This window comes from Dipodomys merriami, unplaced genomic scaffold, assembly GCF_024711535.1.
Source record: "Dipodomys merriami isolate MVZ:Mamm:240054 unplaced genomic scaffold, mDipMer1.0.p SCAF_10, whole genome shotgun sequence".
Taxonomy (NCBI): domain Eukaryota; kingdom Metazoa; phylum Chordata; class Mammalia; order Rodentia; family Heteromyidae; genus Dipodomys; species Dipodomys merriami.
The window spans coordinates 32109051-32132773 of record NW_027202271.1 but is presented as its reverse complement, the minus strand read 5'-3'; the positions used below and the strand labels follow the sequence as shown (position 1 = coordinate 32132773).

The 23723-nt window shown below is 36.6% G+C and overlaps 1 protein-coding gene across 1 annotated transcript in view; it reads right to left on the bottom strand.

Annotated features, from left to right (window-relative positions):
* Window positions 1–23723, bottom strand: part of Trhde (thyrotropin releasing hormone degrading enzyme) — a 378190-nt gene that overhangs the window by 91700 nt on the left and 262767 nt on the right. The window contains exons 8-9 of the mRNA XM_069988744.1: window positions 6747–6812; window positions 5214–5398 (exon numbers count right to left, since the gene is read on the bottom strand). Coding sequence (XP_069844845.1) covers window positions 5214–5398; window positions 6747–6812 — 251 coding nt within the window. The remainder of the gene's footprint in view (window positions 1–5213; window positions 5399–6746; window positions 6813–23723) is intronic.

Here is a 23723-nt window from a genome sequence, read left to right as displayed (position 1 = left end):
TTAATATGATTTTTTCTAAGTCTTCCCATTTCCTTATGAATGGGGCAATGTCATTCTTTCTAATGGAAGCATAGAATTCCATTGTGTATATATACCACATTTTCTTACTTCATTTTGATCCATTTATTTACTGAAGGGCATCTGGGTTCATTCTGTATTTTAGCTATGGTAAAAAATGCTGCAATGAGCATGGCTGTGCTGGTAGCTTTAGTGTAGCCTTGTTTGTGATCATTTGGGTAAATGCTCAGAGATTGCTGGATCATAGGGGAACTCTATGTTTAGTCTTTTGAGGAACCTTTATATATTTTCCTGGGAATGTTTTTCCTCTCAGTTCTACACGGGTACACACACATACACATTAAATTCATATATTGTTAAAAAGACAAACTAACGTTAGAAATTACCAAGCACGGGGCTGGGAAGGTGGCTCAGTGGTAGAGTGCTTGCCTTGCATGCATGAGGCCCTGGATTCGATTCCCCAGCACCACATAAGCAAAAAGGAAAAAAGCTGGAAGTGGCACTGTGGCTCAAGTGGTAGAGCGCTAGCCTGGAGCTGAAGAGCTGAGGGACAGCGCCCAGGCCCAGAGTTCAGGCCCCACGACTAGACCCCCCCCCCCAAAAAAAGAAAAGGAAATTACCAAGCACATTTGAAAATGGTATTTAATCATAAATACTGTAAGTTGTGAACATTATCTATTTCCAAGGTCTTTTCAAGCAACATAGATTTGATTGTTTCTTTCATTTTAAAATCAAGGAAAACATGATAAATGTTTTATTGTCTTCCCTTGCCATGTTAAAAGATTTGAAGGTGTGAGACAGTTGAGAGAAATGCCTCTTTTGGCAGGCTGTATAGAAATCCAAGACTTGGTTGGGTTTGTTTGTTGCAAAACAGACAAAAAAAGAATTTGTGCATGCATTTGTATTCTAGCTGCTGGAATTTTAGTTACTCCCTTCTATGCATGAAAAAGTTTTTTTAAATTGCATTTTAAACGACTCTCCAGGTATTTTTTGTCTTTAATGGTCCCCGAGACTACCTCTCTTTATCAATTGTTGGCGTTTTTACAGCAAAGCAACATTTATTCTAATGATTATATTAAAAGAAATAAATAGGTACATATTTTAGCTAGAATGGAAATTTAAAAAAACAAAACAAAACATCAGCATTACTGGATTATCGTAGACTGTGAAAACTGTTTACAGATTGCTTCCATCACTCCACAAGAGAAGAGAAGCACGATTGTGGAGATAAATACTATTCCCAACAGCAGAGCACTGGGAAGTGTACTGTGGTATATGAGGAGACTACGTAACAGAGCAATGAACTAACTTTATTTTTAAATATAATAAAATGAAAAGGCAGATTCACAGCTTCCTAAGTACCAAAACTGTAGCAGCAATTTCACAGTCATACATGGACTAACCATGAAATTATTCATTATGTAAAGACCACTCCTTTCCACACTGTAATACAACTATTACACACATGGAAAAATATAATTCCTGGATATATGAAAATGTTCCCCACACGATGTAATTGTATTCCAGTGTCCCTTAGCATGATGAAAACAAAGAATTAATTGTTCTGGCTCAGAAAACACCCACAATTTCTAGGATTTCTGGCATAGGTCTTAACTTCATCAACTGTTTATTTAGCATAATAAAGAGCTACAAAAATTATGGACAAGGGCAGAAAGAATTAGTATTAAAATGTTGACTGGAGAAAGAACACTGCTGGAGGAGTATCAATACCAAATTTCAAACTCTACTATAAAGCCATAGTAATCAAAACAGCTTGGTATTGGCATAAGAACAGACCTCAGGACCAATGGAATAGAATTGAAAACCCAGAAATGAACCTATAGCCATCTAATCTTCGATAAGGGAGCTAAAACAATAGAATGGAAGAAAGACAGCCTCTTCATAAAATGGTGCTGGCAAAATTGGTTAACTACATGTAGAAAACTAAAGCTAGATCCTTATATATCACCCTGCACCAGAATCAACTCCAAATGGATCAAAGACCTTGAACTCAAAGCAGACACTCTGAAAACATTACAGGATGGAATAGGAGAAACTCTAGGTTTCCTTGGCTCAGGCCGAAATTTTCTTAATAGAGACCCGGAAACACAACAAATCAAAGAAATGTTGGACAAATGGGATTGCATAAAGTTGCAGAGCTTCTGCAGGGCAAATGACATAGCTAGCAAGATCAATAGAAAGCCCACGGATTGGGAGAAGATCTTTACTAGCCATACAACGGACAAGGGTCTCATATCTAAAATATACTTGGAACTCAAAAAATTAAACCCCCCAACAACAAATCCTCAAAGAAACAACTGCCCAATAATTAAGTGGGCGAAAGACTTAAAGAGAAACTTCTCTGAAGAAGAAACAAGGATGGCCAATAGACACATGAAGAAATGTTCAACATCCCTAGCCATAAAAGAAATGCAAATCAAAACAACATTGAGATATCACCTCACCCCAGTTAGAACGGCAAAAATCTAGAACTCTAACAACAACAGATGCTGGAGGGGATGTGGACAGAAAGGAACCTTACTTCATTGTTGGTGGGAATGTAAACTTGTTCAACCACTTTGGAAAGCAGTATGGAGGTTCCTCAAAAGACTTCACATAGAACTCCCCTATGACCCAGCAATCCCACTTTTGGGCATTTACCCAAATGTTTACAAACAAGACCACACTAAAGCTACCAGCACAACTATGTTTATTGCAGCATTATTTACCATAGCTAAGATATGGAACCAACCCAGATGCCCCTCAGTAGATGAATGGATCAAGAAAATGTGGTATATATACACAATGGAATTCTATGCCTCCATCAGAAAGAATGAAATTGCCCCATTTGTTAGGAAATGGAAAAGCTTGGAAAAAATTATATTAAGTGAAGTAAGCCAAGCCCAAAGAAACATAGGTCCCATGGTTTCCCTTATTTGCAATATCTAGTATATGTATGAGTCAAGCGGAAAAGGTCAGATAATGTGATGTCAGGAAAATGAACCGTTAGATATGTATTTTAATGTTTTTTTTCTTTCATGCATGTGTTTCTAACGCATTTATAAGATTATCTCTTTGTTGCTTTGTATGTCCCTCCCCCACAGTATAACCCCTGCTTTCACTATATTTGATGTCAGTATAACTTGAGGAGGAGATTGGGAAAAACCAGTTGTTTAAGGATACAGGTGGACCTGTTGCAACAATGAGAAGTACAAGTTGTCATGTCCAAAACGAGCTTTACAACGTCGGTGCGGGGACTGGGGGGAGAAGGGGGGGAAGGAGAAGGATTGGGATTGGGGGGAGGGGGGAGGCTGGGAAGGGACGTGAAGGGTAAACAAAAGGAGGAGGCTGCAATGTTTGGTAAGAAATGTACGCATTATCCTGCCCATGTAATTGTAACCCCTCTGTACAGTATGTTCACAAATAAAATAAAATAAAATGTTGACTGGAATGTCATAGTGATATAAACTTGGAATACAACATAGAACCACAAGTTCTATTATATTAATATAGATAATCATTGTTGAGACTTAGTGTGGTGTCCTGTGATGCCTCCTTGTTAATAGTCAATATGCTAAGTTCCTGGGGTTCAAAAACATCCATATGATTTTACAGTTCCAGCAAATGTGAAGCTCTCTAGATGACTGCACATGCTTCTCTAGCAAGGGAAATCTATTTATCTTTAAAAGACAACACTTATGACTCATACATCTGATGTATGTTATAGATTGACACAGTACTTTTTTCAGAATATATTGTGTATGTTTGGGGTAGGAGTAATGCTTATGTCAAATTGAATATTCTCAAATGTCTGATCTGGTTCTAACTTAGACACACCCAAGTAGTTTTTATGTGCTCTCTGGCAGGGCCACGGCCAATGCCTGAGTATGTTTTGCTTGGGACCAGAAGTGAATAATTAAAAGCATTCACCATCTATAAGGTTTAGGCACTATGCCATTCAAATGCAGAAGGGTGGTGATAGTATGGCAAGTTGACTCCATATGCCAGGAGTTAATACACGGGGGGGTGAAAAGACATATTGTATTAGAGTCAATAACTATGTGGTGAAGGGAATTTAAGACACTGCGAGTGATTCCTAAACCAGGTTCCAAATACAGTCACCAGAAAACAATGAATTTCTCAATCATTTCTTTTTATAACCGAACTGAAACTGGCTGATTTGGAAATGCTTTCTCTTCATCTTAGGAATGACAAAGTAAACGGTGTGTTCTTGGTCTCCTGGATAACGGTGGTGGATAAAGTTAGTGATGAGAGAGTTTTAAAAACTACTCTAAACATCTCCTTTTATTGATGAATTTTATTCTCTCTCATCCTACTTTCTTCATCCAATCTCTTACTGGGACATCTTATAAGAAATGACACTCACTGATAAATGTTTTACCATCTTTCTTTTGCTCTGCCTTTAAAAAGAAGAGACATAAAGTAGAAAACAAAAAATAGAAAACACAAAAGTGAAGAGGAAGAAACCCTTCATGATTATCAGTTATTAAGTAAAAATTTCCAAACAAAAAGTAATTAGTCAAGATTCTATTTTTGACATAACGATTTGTACATCTCATTTTAACCCCTCTGTACGGTATTTTCACAATAAAAAAAAGATTCTGTTTTTGCTATCTGGTTAGTGATTTTAAATCTTAAAATAAGAAAAAGAAAAGGTAGTATTGATACATAGTTTGTGCCAAGTGACATATCTGTCTAATCTTTCTTTGAGACTAAGAAATAATCTTTCTTTGAGACTGTAACATTATTTAGTTTAGAATTTTGTTGATTTTAATTAGTTTTCCAGGGTTTAGTTTGGGTTTCATTTGTCCTATAAATCTCTCCTTTATTCCATTCTATTTAATTCACTGTCAAACATTCTAACTTCCTTGAATTTAGCTCAAGAAACTTTTATGGAGAAAAACAGAAAGACAGAATACTTTTACAAATAATTTTGATCATATAAAATTTGTCTTCTGAAATAGTAACACATCAAGTTAAAATATCCAGGAAAAATGAGTAAAAGAAGAACAAAATAAAAAAAGAAGCACAAAATAAAATCATTATGTGCCAACAAACAAAACTCTATTTCACTCACAATATTGCAGAATTATGCTACCAATGCTTTTTAGAACACATACATTACAAAGTGAAATATTAAACTATCTACTTTCCATGAAAAAAGAATGGCATACCTGTTATTTTGAAGTTCAGTTGCTTTAATTTTAGCGCCGATGTCATAAATAAAATGTTGTTGGGTAATTGTTATTCTGTGTTCTGTTGTATTTCCCAAGATGGTGATAACAGGATAGCCCATCTGCAATGTCCACTGATCCATTACCTCTTGTATATTTACATATTTTCCATTTCTCCTTAAAGCCTTTACAACCAGAATTATATAAATGAATTTTATAAGAATTTAATGTGAACTTAATTAATATTTTCACTCTTACCTTTATATTTTACCTAAAAAAATGAGAAGATTAAAACCAGTGAAGCTAAGGTGATGAGTCACCAAAATTAATCTTCTTGCCTTAAGTTTTGCTTCATCTATGCATGCATGGAAGTTCTATTAATATTAAAGGTTTTACATAGTAGGGAATAAAACACACTTTATTATTGTAGCATGTTACTTGTAGCAAAAGTTAGTATGCCAAGAGTATTCACTCTCACATAGAAAAAAAATCCTTAAAACTTTCATATTTAACACAGATCTCTGACACCACATGAAAATTGCATTTTAAAAATAATGGCAGGGCACCAATGGCTCATATCTGTAATCATAGCTAATCAGGAGGCTGAGATCTAAAGATTTTGGTTCAAATCCAGTCTTCTTTGGTTCAAAGAAGACAAATTTGAGAAACACTTAACTCCAATTAAGCAGTATGTTAGACATGGAGGTGTGTATTCAGTAACAGAACAACATCCTTGAGCAAAATAGCTGAGGGGGAGCATGTAGCTCTGAATTCTAGCCCCAATACCAGCCCCCAAAAAATTACAGTTTAGAAATATTATCATTTTTTAAAGTAACATAAGGTATAATTTTTTACCATCATTTGTAGCTAAAAAACTTTAGAAAACAGGGGTTATACCGTGGGGGAGGGACATACAAAGCAACAAAAAAATCATCTTATAAATAAGTTAGAAACAATAGCAAGAAAGAAAAACCATTTGAGTCCTTATCTTGGGGTTCATTTTGCCTAACATCAACTTATCTGACCATTTCTGCTTGCTTTGACATATACTAGTTATTGCAAATGAGGGAAACCATGGGACCTATATTTCTTTGGGCCTGGGGAGGGAAAGGGAAAAAACAAATTGTTTAAATAGGTATACAGGTGGACCTATTGCAACAATGAGATGTACAAGACATTATGTCCATAAACGAACTTTACAACTTTGGTGTGTGGGGGGATGGTTGGGAAGGGATGGGAAGGGTAAACAAAGGAGGAGGCAACAATGCTAGATAAGAAATGTACTCATTACCTTGCTCATGTAATTGTAACCCCTCTGTACAATATTTTCACAATTAAAAAATTGAAATACAAAAAATTTAGAACTTATGATTTTTTGTTATATCAAAGATAAAGCAAGAAAACAATATGAACAAAGGAAGAAATATAAAAGTAAAGATAAACTGCTAGCATCAATAAAAGTTAATAATGTTTCATGAATTCAGTTCAAATGTTCTAGAAGACATTTTGATATTTCAGCTTCCTATACATTACCTCTGATAATGTATTCCAGAGATCATTTCTGGCTGCATTGCCATACTTATGAATGGTTAAATAATCCTACAAGAATATAAAATTGTAATTACAATTCAAAGGTTAAGCAATTACCAGTAAACACATTTATTTCTCAGTTCAATTAACCATTCCCTGAGTTGGAATTGCATTAATACAAAGAGAAAGACATGCAAAATGATTTGGAGTCCCATTTCAAAATATTCCAAAGAAATCTAGTGATACTATATTTCCTAATTAAGTCATCCAACAATACTAGTCTATTATCAAGGATTTTCAGAGCTAGCATCACTTCTTAGAGATTTCTACAGTCAAAGATATCCTAATTGAGCTGGTTTCCTTCAGTCAATTTTGAAGAAACCACTTTTGAAATAGATAGAACAGGTTCCCCTATCACTTTTTGTGTTGAATTGTTGAAAAAGCAATATTCTCTTTTAGGGAAAAAGAAATTCCTGGTTTATCCATGCTCATATGAAGCAGAATTGTACTTCCTCTACAATGTGTCTCTAATCCCTTGGTCTCTATGTAAATAACCACAGATTAGAATAGTTACAGAGTCACACATTAATATTTGATAAGAAAAAGGCATTCTTAAAATTATTTAATATTTTTATGCTTAGGGTTTCCCATTTTCCCATTTTCTACCCTAAGTGGGTAAACTTAACATATTTCTGATTTCATGATTCATTCTAAAAAATAGTCTGTCTAATTCTCACTATGTTATTAAATGATGGCTTAGTATTATTTCTTTCTGATTTCCAAGTGTAAAACTTAGCTGAAAACAGTATCTTATATTATAAAGAGAAGAGCCCCTTCCTAATTTGAAATTACTTTTTCCTGACAACTTGTAGTAGATTTAAAAAAAAAACCCTTAACATATCAAAGTACTGAAATTGAAAAAAAAATGCTGAATCTTTCCAGTGCTTTATATAGACTGAGGTGCTTTGGGGATAATTAGAGTCAGGGAAACAAATTTTCTGAAATAAAAATCATAGCATCTGTGACAGACTCAATTTCTGTTGTCCATTCACAGAAAGCAAAGAGTGACTTCCATTTAGACACCTGTGATGTCCAGTCTCCACTGAGCACCACAAATTTATCAACATTGTCAAGTGTTATGAATACCTTTTATAACCAATCTGAATCCAAATTTGATTTTAACATGTCATGTAACACTGGTTCGGCATAAGGCCAGGCTGCAAACATACAGTTTTAGACTTAACTTCCAAAATTATCCTTCATGGTTTTTTTTTTAATACTTAAATGGGTGAAGCTGGGAATAATGAGATTTATGAAATATTAATTTGTATATTTTAGTGATGTTATCCCAGAGAGTACAGGAGGTACAGTGCTGCTAGAATTACAAGAACGGGAAAGTGAAGAAACACTATAGGGTCCAAAACTCAACTATAATTTGATGTTCATTGATCAGAAAAGTCTAACCATTCATGGTATTAATTGACATTTTTTCCAATATTGATGATTGGGACAAGGGCTCAGTTCCTATCCCAGTTCAGAATAAGGCTTATATTTCTACTTCAAGCAGACTGTAATGACAATGATCCAAGCTTAAGAGGTAAGTGCAGACTTTCTGCCTTAGGATTCATGGAGGAAGCATGACTTCTTGGGACACCATTAGCCCTGAAGTCCAAAGATGTTATTAAGCAGTCTACATATGTCAATTCTCTCTTCAAATAAGAATGGTTCCTTAGTTATTTCAGTATTCATCTTTTCCACAAATACATTCATATATTAAGTGAATGGAATTTTGCTTGCAGAATTACAAAAACTAATGTAAAGGATATTGTGTGTGGTTTTAGAAATTAGTCATTCACTTATTCATTTTGTGTAAAAAGAGAGCTATTGAAGTCTTAGTATAGTAACTATTTGGCAAGACGAAGTCAAACATTTCTAGGTGATGAATAAGATTTTAACTTCCTTTCAAACCTACAAGTCAGTGGATACAGAAATGTTTGAACATTGAATAAAAAATAAGAATCTATGTTTACCTTTGTGTGTATGAAAGTCAATCAGCAGTAGTTTTGACATTGCAATATAACATTGACTAGTCACTTAAAATGTGTTGTAGGTTTTTTTTGTACTAAACATTCCAGAAACAGTAAACTTATTGAAAGAGATAAAGCAACAATGATCATTAGAATACTTTGAAGGAATATAAAAATAACAGGATAATGAAAATCTTAAATTACATTAAGCAAGAGAATACTATGACACATCTACCTACAGACAGATACATGATAGCAGAATAGAAAGTACAGAAATCAGAGTACAGAGCAGACATCCTTGACTCATCCTGAGTTTAGAGGAAGTGGCTCTAGCTCTTAACCATTACGTATAATGTTGGCTGGAGGTATGTCATACACAACCTTTATTATATTGAGGACTGTTCCATGGATTGCTAGATTTTCAAAGCTTTTATCATAAAGGGGTGTAGGATCTTTTCAAATTCTGCATCTATTGAGGCAATCATGTGGTACATATCCTTGTTGATGTGATGAATTGCATTAATTGATTTGCCTATACTGAACCACCTTCTCACCCTGAAATGAATCCTGATTGGGAGGATTAACATCATGAAAATGGCAATACTGCCAAAGGCTATCTATAAATTCAACGCAATACCCATCAAAATCCCAACCTCACTTTTTAATGAAATAGAAGAAGCAATCCAAAAATTCATATGGAACAATAAAAGACCCCAAACAGCAATCCTTAGCACAAAGAACAGTGAAGGAAGAATATCAATACACAACTTCAAACTCTATTACAAAGCCATAGTAATCAAAACAGCTTGGTACTGGCACAAGAAGAGATCTGAGGACCAATGGAATACAATTGAAAACCCAGAAATGAATCTGCAGACCTATAGCCACCTAATCTTCAATAAGAGAGCCAAAAACAATAGGATGGAAGAAAGCTTCTTCAGTATTTGGTACTGGCAAAATTGGTTAAATATCTGTAGAAAACTAAAGTTAGATCCTTATATATAACTCTGCTCCAGAATCAACTCCAAATGGATCAAAGACCTCGAAGTCAAAGCAGACACCCTGAAAATATTGCAGGAAGGAATAGGACTCCTTGGCACAGGCTGAAATTTTCTTAATAAAGACCTAGAAACATAACAAATCAAAGACAGGTTGGACAAATGGGATTGTATGAAACTGCAGAGTTTCTGCATAGCAAAGGACATAGCTAGCAAGATCAATAGAAAGTCCACAGATTGGGAGAAGATCTTACTTGCCACAAAACAAGGGCCTCATATAAAATAAACTTAGAACTCAGAAAATTAAATCCCCCCAAAACAAATCCTCAAAAAACAACCGCTGATTAATAAGTGGGTGAAAGATTTAAAGAGAGATTTCTATGAAGAAGAAATAAGAATGGCCAATAGGCACATGAACAAATGCTCGATCTCTCTGGCTATAAAAGAAATGCAAATAAAAACAACATTGAGATTCCACCTCACCCCAGTTAAAATGGCTATAATCAAGAACTCTAATAACAACAGATGCTGGAGGAGATATGGCCAAAAGGGAACCCCACTGCTGGTAGGAGTGTAAACTTGTTCAACCACTCTGGAAAGCAGTGTGATGGCTCCTCAAAAGATTACATACAGAAGTCGGGCGCTGGTGGCTCACGCCTGTAATACTAGCTACTCAGGAGGCTGAGATCTGAGGATCGCGGTTCAAAGCCAGCCCGGGCAGGAAAGACCATGAGACTCCTATCTCCAATAAACCACCAGAAAACCGGAAGTGGCTCTGTAGCTCAAGTGGTAGAGCTCTCGCCTTGAGCTGAAGAGCTAAGGGACAGCACTCAGGCCCAGAGTTCAAGCCCCACGGCCGACAAAAAAAAAAAAAAAAAGATTACACACAGAGCTCCCCTATGCCAGCAATCCCAATTCTGGGCATTTACTCCAATGATTTCAAACAAGGTTATACTAAAGCTATCAGCACAACTATGTTTATCACAGCATTATGCACCATAGATAAGATATGGAACCAACCCAAATGCCCCTCAGTAGATGAATGGATCAAGAAAATGTGGTATATTTATATACAATGGAATTCTTTGCCTCTATCAGAAAGAATAACACCACCCCATTTGTTAGAAAATGGAAAGACTTGGAAAAAATCATATTAAGTGAAGTAAGCCAGCCCAAAGAAACATAGGTCTCATGATTTCCCTTATTTGCAATAATTACTATACATCTAGGATAATCTTATCAAATGAACAGAATAGCTTACAGATATGTAAAAATGACCATATAAGATGATGCTAAGCTAACTGAACTCAAAAACATGGACACAAGAGGTTTTCTTTGTTGTAGTTCTTTTTTAATGTACTATATGATTTTTAGTTTATTTTGTATGTTCTTTCCCCTATTGTCACTGTATTTGATTTTGGTACTCTGGTGTTATATACACTTTTATTTGAATTAGAGAAGAGAGGGGAATGATAGAATGGTGAGACAAAGAACAAAGGGGAACCAATGGGACAGTGACATATATAAAGCAATATGTTAGAAATGATCTGCACAGAGACTGGAGGAAAATGGAGGAGGAGAAGCTGGAGTATAAACAAGCTCTCCCATAGAAAGCAGTTTTAGTGTTCCAGTGAACAGTCCTAGGCTAGAGAATCACACCAAGTGTGCCATCACAGTACAGAGAGTTTGGCCAGAGAGGGAAAATCCAGGCAGCTTGGTCAAGGAGACAGATCTGAGCACTTGCCAGTAGCCACAGCTGCACCTGTGGCCACCATACCAATAGAGAAAGTCTGGGACAAGGGCTCCAGATGAAGCTTGTGAGTGGATCCTACTCACCACCAGCAAGAACTGACAAGGTGCAGAAATCTTCATCTTGCTAATCGCAGACCAGGGACAGCCCAGGAACCAAAAGTCTGGCATGAGTAGAACCCTGGCCTCCTCACTCCTTCTCATGGAGCAGTGGTGGATAGGTAGCCTATCCCTCACCACTGGAAAAGATCTCCATCTTTGATACTGACAAAGGCCAGGCCCAGGAGCTAGCTACAACTCAGGCCTTGAAAGAATATAATTGGAGCCAGTCACCAGGTCACAGGAACTTGGCCTGACCTGCCAGGCTCAGCTCCACCCAGGGGAAAGTAACACTGCCCAGCCAAAGGAACTTCCACCCCCCAGAGGAGTGACTTTCTTCACCAGGTAAACAGTCAGGGGCTGCCCCTCCCCACTGCAGCCTAGACAAACAATTGAAACTCAGTAAATATAAGCCTTGAGGATGGCTCCAGGTTGGGCTCTGTGAGTGTCTTAGGAGCTAGCCTCTCGGGAAAAGCTACTGATTGCTGAAAGGCCTTAACTCTTCCAAGAACTTAGCCTCATCATAGCAACTCCATACTAGAGGAAACAGCCATCTCCCTCTTTTGTGATACTCATAGCAGATCTCCCTCCCACTGAACTATACTAGGAGAAGGATCACAAAGTCCTGGGTAAGACAGAGCATTTTTCTGCCTGCTCAAACAAACTGAATTAAGAAACCAATCAAGCCACAGGAAAACCAAACTGGTTACGGAAACAAGGGAGATACAAGATCTACCCCCCACCCCCAGCAAAAAAAAAAAAAAAAAAAAAATCAGATAACTCATTTTCCTACCTAATTCTTTAAAAAAAAATTAATTTTTTCTTTTATAATTTCTATTTTAGGTGTGTGTGTGTGTGTGTGTGTGTGTGTGTGTGTGTGTGTGTATCTCTTTTAAACTTTTTTTTTGCATGAATTAATTGCTGTTCTTCTCATGCCCAGATATATCCCTGTCGTTGATTATTAGACCTTTTCCTTCATTATGTACATACTTAACTCAGAGATTTATTACTCAATTCACCACCTCTTAGGCTTAACTTCCTTACTATTAGTATTATTTCTTTATACATATATAACTTTCAAGTATTCCAATTTTAAGAATTTTTATTTTTTGTATTTTCATTTTTCCTTTTTATCTTTCCACTCCTCTCATCCTCTCCTCTCTTTTTCAATATCATTTCTCTATACTTATATAATTTTAAGTGCTTCATTTTTTTAAATTTAAATTTTTTTCCGTATTTTCTTGCTTTTTTAAATCTTTCTCCTATCATTCTGTCCTATCCATTTCCCTCTCTGAGATTAGGACTTGGTTAAATTCACTCTCCTTTTCCTCTCCAAATCCCTCTAATCCTATTTTTCCCCACAATTCTCCCTAAACCTAATAATTTCTGGTTTGCTGAATTCCTCGTTAATGTTCTTAGCCCATTAATCCGTACTCATTTGATGTTGAACAGATTGTATATATTGAACTACATTGTATCTGCAGCCATTTGACTGTGCAACTACAGGACTCTGGTTAATGCTTACCTTAATAGAGTGTTCTAGCACAAAATTGGTATTACTTTCATACCAAATGGGCAGAACTAGCTAGAGAAACACACAACAAATGGCAAGGCCAGGCATCTCAAAATCCCAGTCAGGATAATCAGGTGACAGAACAGTTAATGAATAATCCAGAGGAGAGGGGTCCCAAAAAGCTCTACAAACACTACTGGTAAACATGGTGAATGAAAAGACTGAAAACTTGCAAAGGACTCAGTGTGAGCATGATAGGGAGTGAGACAAGGCAAACTAAAGATTAATACAGGAACTTCATGAGCATGATGAGGCTAACCAAAACTTACTACAAGAATCTCCTAAGAATGGGAAAACTACTCAAATATAGGAATTGCATGAGCAGGCTGAGAAGAGTCAAAGAGAAAGACAGAAATTTTGTGAGCAGGCTGAGAACAGTCAAAAAGAAATACAGGATTTGCATGAGCAGGCTGAAAATAGAGAAAGACAGGAATTGTGTGAGCAGGCTGAGAACAGTCAAAGAGAAATATAGGAATGGTGTGAGTATAAGGAAGCTAATCAAAGAGTAATACAGGAATTGCATGAGCAGGATGAGAACAGACAAAAATCAATAGAGACATTCATGGAATCCATAAACAGACAGCTGAAGGAAACCAGGGAGACCACAAAGGGAATGCTGAAGGGAGCCCATCAGAAGGAAAGGGAATCCAAGGAAACTATTACCAATCAACAAAGTGATATGAGAATAAACACTGAACACTAAATTAGGGAAGTAAAGAAGTTCATACAAGATCTAAAACAAAGATCCAACAAAGAATTTGAAGCCATTAAAGCCGACCAATTAGAAGAAAATGAAATAAAAAACAAAGTAGGCCATGCAGAAGATCGAATCTCGGGGATTGATGACAGCCTAGATATTATAGAGAAAGAACACACAACTATCCAAGACAAAACCAAAAAATATGATAGATCTATTCAACATTTGGAAGACACCATCAGAAGGCCTAATCTGAGGATAATGGGTATAGAGGCGCACCTAGAGACAGAAGCTAATGGTCTAGGAAATTTATTTAACAGGATCCTAGAAGAGAACTTCCCAAACATGCAAAAAGATAGGTCCATTTAAATACAAGAAGCTTTTAGAGCCCCAAATAGACCAGACCAGAACAGGACATACCACCTTCACATTATAAATCTGCACAGGATCAATTTAGACCAAGGAAAGCATCCTTAAAGCTTTCAAGGAGAAAATATCGATCACATATAAAGGGAAACTAATTAGAATGACCTCAGATTTCTCAGCAGAGACAATTAAAGCAAGAAGAGCCTGGAATGATGTATGTCATGCCCTAAAGACAAATAACTATCAACCAAGAATATTGTACCCAGCTAAACTCTCCTTCATAACAAAAGGTCAAATAAAAGCTTCCATAGTAAAGAAAAACTGAAACAATACATCTCCACCAAACCAGCCCTACAAAAGATAATTAAAAATTTCCTACACATAGAAAGCCAACGAGACCACAATAAAGGCCAAGAAACCACACCCAAACTTAGAATTCAAGAACTATAGGAAGAACCCAGCTGTTGCAGTCCCCAAGAAGGTGGATAACATGGCAGGAACTACCAAACACCTCTCTGTCCTAACTCTCAAAATTATTGGACTAAACTCTCCTATTAAGCAACATAGACGATCTAGTTGGATTAAAAAGCAAAATCCTTCAATCTGCTGCCTTCAAGAGTCACACTTTGCCCATAAAAACAAACATATTCGGAAAATGAAAGGCTGGAATAAATCTACCAAGCAAACTACCCCCATAAACAGATAAAATAGACTTCAAATTAAAATTAGTGAGAGGACATAAAGAAGGTCGCTACATACTAATTAAGGGATCTCTCCTTCAGGAGGATATTACAATTCTAATTATCTATTCACCAAACAGCAGAGCACCCAAGTTCATCTAAGAAACAATACTTTACCTCAAATCTCACATAGATCCAAAGACATTAATTATTGGGAACTTTAACACATCACTATCCCCATTAGATAGATCAACCTGGCATAAACTCAACAGAGAAACTGCAGTTCTAAACAACTGCATAGATCAACCAGATTTAACAGACATCTACTGAATATTTCACCCAGCAGCATCAGAATACTCATTTTTCTCAGCAGCATATGGAACACTTTCCAAAATAGACCACATTTTAGGTCACAAAGCAAACTTGTTCAAATTCAGAAACATTGAAGTTATGCCCTGCATTCTCTCAGTCCACAAGGGAATAAAAGTAGAACTCAACAACAAAAGCCACCAAAGAAAGCCCTGTAACACATGGAGACTGAACAACACACTGTTGAATCACCAGTGGGTCATGGAAGAGATTAGAAAGGAAATTCAAATGTTCATGATATTAAAAAATGAACACACAAATTACCAGCTCCTCTGGGACACAGCAAAGTCAGTACTCAGAGGCAAGTTAATAGCTTGAGTTCCTACATCAACAATTTGGAGAGATCTGAAACCAACAATTTAATGAGACATCTTAACCTCCTTGAAAAAGAGCAGCAAGCTAAACCCCAATTCAGTAGATGGAGATAATTAAAATTATATCAGTATTAAATGAATTTGAATCCAAAAAACAGAAAAATCAACAAAACAAAGAGTTGGTTCTTTGAAAAAATTAACAAAATTGACAGACCCTTAGCAAATCTTATCAGAAAAAGAAGAGAACACACCCAAATAAACAAACTTAGAAATGAGAATGTAAACATCACCACAGAACAACCAAGACCCAGAACATTATAAGGGAATACTTCTCAAACATTTATGCTAATAAATTTGAGAACCTGGAAAAAATGGATGATTTCCTAGCAAATATTAACATGCCAAAACTAAACCAAGATGAGTTAAAACAACTTAACAGGCCCATATCAAACACTGAAATAGAAACAGCAATAAGAGACCTCCCATCTAAGAAAAGCCCAGGACCAGATCGATTTACAGTGGAATTCCACAAGGCCTTCAAAGCAGCGCTCACACCAATACTCCTTCAACTCTTCAATGAAATTGAAAGAGAAAGTTCACTACCGAACTCTTTCTATGAAGCCATCATAATCCTAATTCCAAAACCAGGCAGGGCCTCACAAAGAAAGAGAACTATAGACCCATTTCTTTGATCAACATCAATGCAAAATTTTGGCCAATCGACTTCAACAATTCATCCAAAAATTCATGCATCACGATCAAACAGGATTCATTTCAGGGAAAACTATAGACCCATTTCTTTGATCAACATTGATGCAACACTTTGGCCAATCGACTTCAACAATTCATCAAAAAAATCATACACCACAATCAAACAGGATTCATTTCAGGGAGGTAAAGCTGGTTCAATATATGCAAGTCAATTAATTTAATTCATCACATCAACAAGAGCAAGAATAAGAACCACATGGTTATCTCAATAGATGCAGAAAAAGCATTTGACAATATCCAACACCCCTTTATGATGAAGGCTCTGGAAAAATTAGGAATCCATGGAACATTCCTCAATATAATAAAGGCTGTATATGACAAACCTACAGCCAGCATTATACTTAATGGTGAAAACTAAAGCCATTTCCACTAAACTCAGGAATGAAACAAGGATGTCCACTCTCTCTACTTCTCTTCAATTTAGTATTAGAATGCCTAGCTACATCAATAAGACAAGATGAAAACATAAAGGGGATCCAAATAGGGAAAGAAGAAGTAAAACTCTCTCTCTTTGCAGATGACATGATCTTATATTTAAATAATCCCATAGACTCCACTCCCAAATTACTCAAGCTGATTCAAAACTTTGGCAAAGTAGCAAGGTATAAAACTAACCTTCAAAAATCAATGGCTTTTCTGTATGCCAACAATGAGAAAGCAGCTGAAATCAGGAAAGCATCTCCATTCATAATAGCCCCACAAAAATAAAATACCTAGGAATTAACTTAACCAAAAAAGTGAAGGACATGTATAATGAAAACTTTAAAAACCTCAAAAAGGAAAGCAAACAGAACTTAGAATGTGGCAAAACCTCCCATGATCCTGGATGGGAAGGATCAACATCGTGAAAATGGCAATATTTCCCAAGGCTATCTACAAATTTAATGCGCTACCTATCAATATTCCAACCTTATACTTCAAGGAAATAGAAGAAGCATTCCAAAAAATTCATATTGTTCAATAGAAGACTCTGAATAGCAAAAACGAACCTTAACAGAAAGAACAGTGCTGGAGGAATATCAATACCAAATTTCAAACTTACTACAAAGCCATAGTAATCAAAACAGCTTAGTACTGGCACAAGAACAGACCTCAGGACCAATGGAATAGAATTGAAAACCCAGAAATGAACCTACAGACCTATAGCCACCTAATATTCAATAAGGGATCTAAAAAATAGAATAGAAGAAAGACAGCCTCTTCATAAAATGGTGCTGGCAAAAAACTAAAGCTAGATCCTTATATACCACCCTGCACCAGAATCAACTTCAAATGGATCAAAGACCTCAGAGTCAAAGCAGACACCCTGATAACATTACAGGAAGGAATAGGAGAAACCATAGGTCTTCTTGACACAGGCTGAAATTTTCTTAATAGAAACCCACAACACAACAAGTCAAAGAAAGGTTGGACAAATGGGATTGCATGAAATTGCAGAGTTTCTGCATGGTAAAAGACATAGCTAGCAAGATCAATAGAAAGTCCATGGATTGGGAGAAGATCTTCAATAGCCATACAACGAACAAGGGTCTCACATCTAAAATATACCTGGAACTCAAAATAAATCCCCAACAACAAATCCTCAAAGAAACAACTGCCCAATAAATAAGTGGGCTAAAGACTTACAGAGAAACTTCTCTGAAGAGGAAAGAAGGATGGTGAATAGACACATGAAGAAATACTCAACCTCCCTAGCCATAAAAGAAATGCAAATCAAAACAACATTGAGATACCACCTCACCCCAGTTAGAATGGCTATAATCAAGAACTCTAATAACAACAGATGCTGGAGGGGATGTGGATAGAAAGGAACCCAACTGCATTGTTGGTGGGAGTGTAAACTTGTTCAAACACTTTGGAAAGCAGTATGGAGGTTCCTCAAAAGACTCCATGTAGAGCTCCCCTATGACCCAGCAATCCCACTTTTGGGCATTTACCCAAATAATCATAAACAAGACCACACTAAAGCTACCAGCACAACTGTGTTTATTGCAGCATTGTTTACCATAGCTATGATATGGTACCAACCCATGTGCCTCTCAGTAGATGAATGGATCAAGAAAATTTGGTATATATACACAATGGAATTCTATGCCTCCATCAGAAAGAATGACACCACCCCATTTGTTAGTAAATGGAAAAACTTGGAAAAAATTATATTAAGTGAAATAAGCCAGGCCCAAAGAAACATAGGTCGCATGGTTTCCCTTATTTGCAATAACTAGTATATGTCTGAGACAAGCAGAAAGGTCAGATAAGATGACGTTAAATGAAATGAACCCCAAGATAAGGACACAAGTGTTTTTTTTTCTTTCTCGCTATTGTTTCTAACATATTTATAAGTACCACGTGTTTTGTTTTGGGTTTTTTTTTTTGCTTTGTTTGTCTTCCTTCCACAGTATAACCCCTGTTTACACTTATATTTGATGTTGGTATAATTTGGGGAGGGGAAGGGAAAAAAAAACAAATTGTTTAAACAGGGATGCAGGTTGACCCATTGCAACAACGAGTTGTACAAGATGCTATGTTGAAAAACGAACTTTAAAATTTAGGCGGAGGGACGTAGGGAAGGTGGGGAATGTAGTTGTGGAGATGGGAAGGAAGGGATGGTAGGGGAAAAACAAAGGAGGAGGCAAAATGCTTGATAAGCAATGTACTCATTACCTTGCTCATGTGATTGTAATCCCTCTGTACAGTATTTTCACAATATAAAAAATGATCTGTACAACTTGGGGAGGTGTTGGGAAGAGGGAAAGTAGGAGAAAAATGAGGGAAGGGATAACAAATTTGACAAGAAATATACTTATTACTTTACGTATGTAACTGTAACCCCTCTATACATCACCTTGACAATTAAAAAATTCTATAGACATTGTCTCTCATAAAGTTTTAATAATCTCAGTCCATTAAAAAACAAGTAATAGGAGGGAAATATCATTAACAGTAAATTGGCATGACCTATGAAAAAAATTTTCTTGCCTTTTTCTGTGGCATGAATTTCTTTACATTGTGCATCAATCCAAATCAGCATGCTGTTATATAGTAAATACCATCCTCATTTAGTAAATCAAACTACTGGACTCCAGATACTCTGGCATACATACAAACCCTAGACCAACTCACACAACTGGTTACCCCAAATCTAATATCCAAGAGATATCATATACACAAATGAAAATCACATTTGAGGGCTGGGCATATTGCTTAGTGGTACAGTACTTGCTTAGCACATATGAGACTGTGATTTGAGTCCCTAACACCACCCATGCCTACACACACAAATCGCACTTAAAATTGACCTCATCCCAAGCATCATTATGTTAATTCTTTTTGGTAGTCCATCCCTAGTGACAACTTTTCCTCTCACCCACCTTCGTGCCTTTACCACCACATTCAAATAATGACCTATGGTCTAATGACCTATTCCTCAAAGGTTCTCACTTCCTTTATGACAATCATTGCCTCATATCTTACCTGAATGACTGAGTGTCACTATTTTTTGTTCCATCCATTTCAAAGCTCATCTTTAAAGAAGCAAGAATACTTTTAATTCTTTTAGTCAGTCTTGGGGCTTGAACTCTGGGCCTGGGCGCTGTCCCTGAGCTCCTTAGCTCAAGGCAAGTACTCTACCACTTGAGCCACAGCACCACTTCCATTTTCTGGTGGTTAATGGGAGATAAGTGTCTCACAGACTTTCTTGCCTGGGCTGGCTTTGAACCATGATCCTCAGATCTCAGCCTCGTGAGTAGCTAGGATTATAGACGTGAGCCACGGGTGCCCAGCCCAGAATACTTCTAACCAAATGTGCACGCAACTCACCACTATTCTTAGAATAGAATCCAAACACCTCAGTCAACTTCAAAATGCTTATCATGGTCTGCTCCCTTTGCACCTCTCCCATCCCATGTGAACTCATTGTTCTTTGCCTCAAATGAGCCACTTTCAGCTCTATGAGCATACCTAATATATCCCCTCTAGTTCTCTGCACACAACATACTCCAATTTTTTTTTCTCGTGTTGCTACTTAAATTCAATTCATTCTTTGGGACTCATTTTTAGTGCATTCACTTGAGGAACTCTTCCACCCTCATTCTGTTCTCTTTACTAATGTGTAGTTAAATGTTTCTTACACTCTCATCCACTGCATTGCATAAGAGGATGCTCGCATTGTATCACTATTCTGTGTTTATTAATCCGATTTTTCACATCGTCTATAAGCTCCTAAAGAGTAAGAAACACATGACTCCTGTTTATCATTATGTAGCCAGCATCCCCATGCCCAGCATAGTAGACAGTAGATGCTCAATATATGTATGTGATTTTTCATTGCTTTTGGCACTATGCCTTCCTCTGATCAACAATGAAACAGACAGACACTTTTATATCCATCATCCACCCAAAAGTGCCTTATTTAGACACAATTGAAAAATACAATTCAATATTTCAGTGCATATTTGTCAGATATATAACTTGTATCTATCTAAACATGAGTTATTGCCTATGAGACAATTTTATTTTATTTCCTTTGCTAACAAGTGACATGGATCATAACCCTTCATGTAGAAATCCCGATGAAACTAATAAAGTCAAAGGGAAAAATAAGACTAAGCTGAAGAAATAAGCTATTATCTTTTAAGATTTATTTGGAAATAATTATGGAATCGTTTATCTCCTCTTGATGAGTCCCTCAGCATGCCAGGATGGAAAATTGACCCCATATAGAGCTTATTCCACAGGACACAGAGCATTCATGGGTCCAATACAAACTAATAGCTTGGGGAAGCTGCAGCTAATCTCTTCTGGAATAATTTATGTGCCCACCCTTATCTATGTTTCAGAGATGCTTCCATCCCCAGGTTTGTGGCTAGATGGCAGCAGTGATCCCAAGCATCACATTCAGATGTTCCTTGTATGGAGGAAAAACACAATTTCTTCATAAGCCTCTCTTTCAGGAAACAAACTCATTCCTTAGAATTTTCAATGATCAAAATCACATTGCTGACCACTGGTGGTTCATAACTTTAATCCTAGCTTCTCAGGAGGCTTAGATCGGAGGGTATCATGAGACTCTTAGCTTCAATTAAGCACCCAAAGACTAGAAACAGAGCTGTGGCTCAAGGGGTAGAACACCAGCCTTAAGCAAAAATGCTAAGAGAACGTGCCCAGGCCCTAAGGTATAGCCTCAGTACTGCCACAAACAAAAATGTTTCATACACTTCAGCAAAAGCCCTTTACTGCAGCTAAAAGGAGCATTGTTTGGGGAATTCCATAGGAAATTCAAAGTTCTCAAAAATGTTTCTCTCTCCCAGGGAGGGCAAGAGGAAAATCAGAATCAAGCTAATAAGAAAGAAGAGGAGATTATCTCTGGGCAGACTACCAGTGTTTCTATGAAGAGATGGGACTTAGGTCTGGGCCTCCGTGTCACTGGGCAGTGGAATGCCCTCCCCTTGAGAGATGAGTTTGGAAAATGCTAGGTAAATTCAAGCATTGTTTTTTGTTTGTTTTTGTTTGTTTTTGTTTTTTCCCATGTGACAAGAGGGCTGAAGCAAAGGTTTGAAATACTGTTGCTTTCCATCAAGAATAATTGTACCTCTAAAGATGTGTAGTGAGCATGTGTCATGTGTTGGCTTTACCACATTTAGTCATGATTCTTCTACAGGGGCAGTCACTCACTATGGGATGTGGGGGGAATCAAAGGCTCTGTTCCCACTATGGAAATGGAAAGGACAGAACACTAAGTATTTCCTCTCCATTTCGCATGGCAACTAAAAGCACAAGCATGTACTCTCACCCCCTGAACGTGTGTGCTTCATGTTAGGACCATGAATTTTAAATGAATAATGAGAAAAGAAAGTAAATAAGTATGAGTAGCTGGAAGATTAAACCCTGTGATGGCGATACTGAAGGGGAAGAGCCATACCAATGACAATAGCTGCACTTGCCATGTCCTTGGATAGCAGTCTTGATTATGGAATCTTGTGTTCTCCAGTTTCAAAGCTTAATTCTTCAGACTTCTCCAGTAGTCTATGAGCTGCATACTATCCTTTTAGTACATTTCTTTCTACTTAATTCAGCTATGATCTAAACAAACAAGCAGATACTTTTTTAATACTCTTGGTAATTCTCAGAGAGAAATTTAAAATTATATCTTACACAACTTATACAAAATGAACCAGTTTTATACTATATAAAATTCTGGTTGTGTTATGGGCAGTTAGTATGGGGGAAATGAGTTATGTACTTAATTTTTTTTTAAAAAAAGCACATACAAAGTTTGGGAAAAATTAAACTTAAATGGGATGTAGAAACTTTCCAGAAATAAGGATGCAAGTAGTAACACAATTTTTAAAATTATCTAAGACTTGTATGTAAAAGAGGCTTTAAAATGGGAAACATAGTTCTGAACTTAAATGTTTATCAGCTGATACATTCTTAGAGGAAGGTGATCTTAAAAGGACATAGGAATAACAAAAGCAGAAAAAAAGTGTCCAATCACTGCAATGTCACACATGAGTTAGTTAAACTCATTCAAAGCTGGGCCCATCTACTTCCTGCACATTGACCTTGGGAGACAGAAGCAAACAGACTAAAATAAACACAAAAGTCAACTAAAGCAAAGAAAGCGTCACTATAAACCAAAATATATATTCTGGTTAGTATCTATAGAGTAGTTAAAAATATTAAACAAAATGATCAATATGGTATTAAGAAAGATTTATACAAAAATAAAAGACAAATGTTTTTTCTTTTTTGCGATTGTTTCTAACATATGTATAAGATGATATCTTTGTTGCTTTGTATGTCCCTCCCCCACAGTATAACCCCTGCTTTTCACTGTATTTGATGTTGGTATAATTTTTAGAAGGGAAGGGAAAAAACAAATCGTTTAAATAGGGATGCAGATGGACCCATTGCAACAATGAGATGTACAAGTCCTTATGTCGAAAAAAGAACTTTATGACTTTGGCTGGGGGTGGGGAGTGGGGAGAGTAGAGGGGGTGGGTTGGGAGATGGGAAGGGAATGGAAGGGGAAACAAAGGAGGAGGCAACAATGCTTGATAAGAAATGTACTCATTACCTTGTCCATGTAATTGTAACCCCTTTGTACAGTATTTTCACAATAAAAAATAAATAAAAGAAATATATGTATATGTATATATATGTATATATATATATATATATATATATATATATATATATATATATACTGAACTCTAACAGATAAGAATTAAAAGTGGAGAGGTATACATAATTTTTGAAACTTTTATGTCTATAAAATATAGTAACTTGCCGGTCGCCTGTGGCTCATGCCTGTAATCCTAACTCAGGAGGCTGAG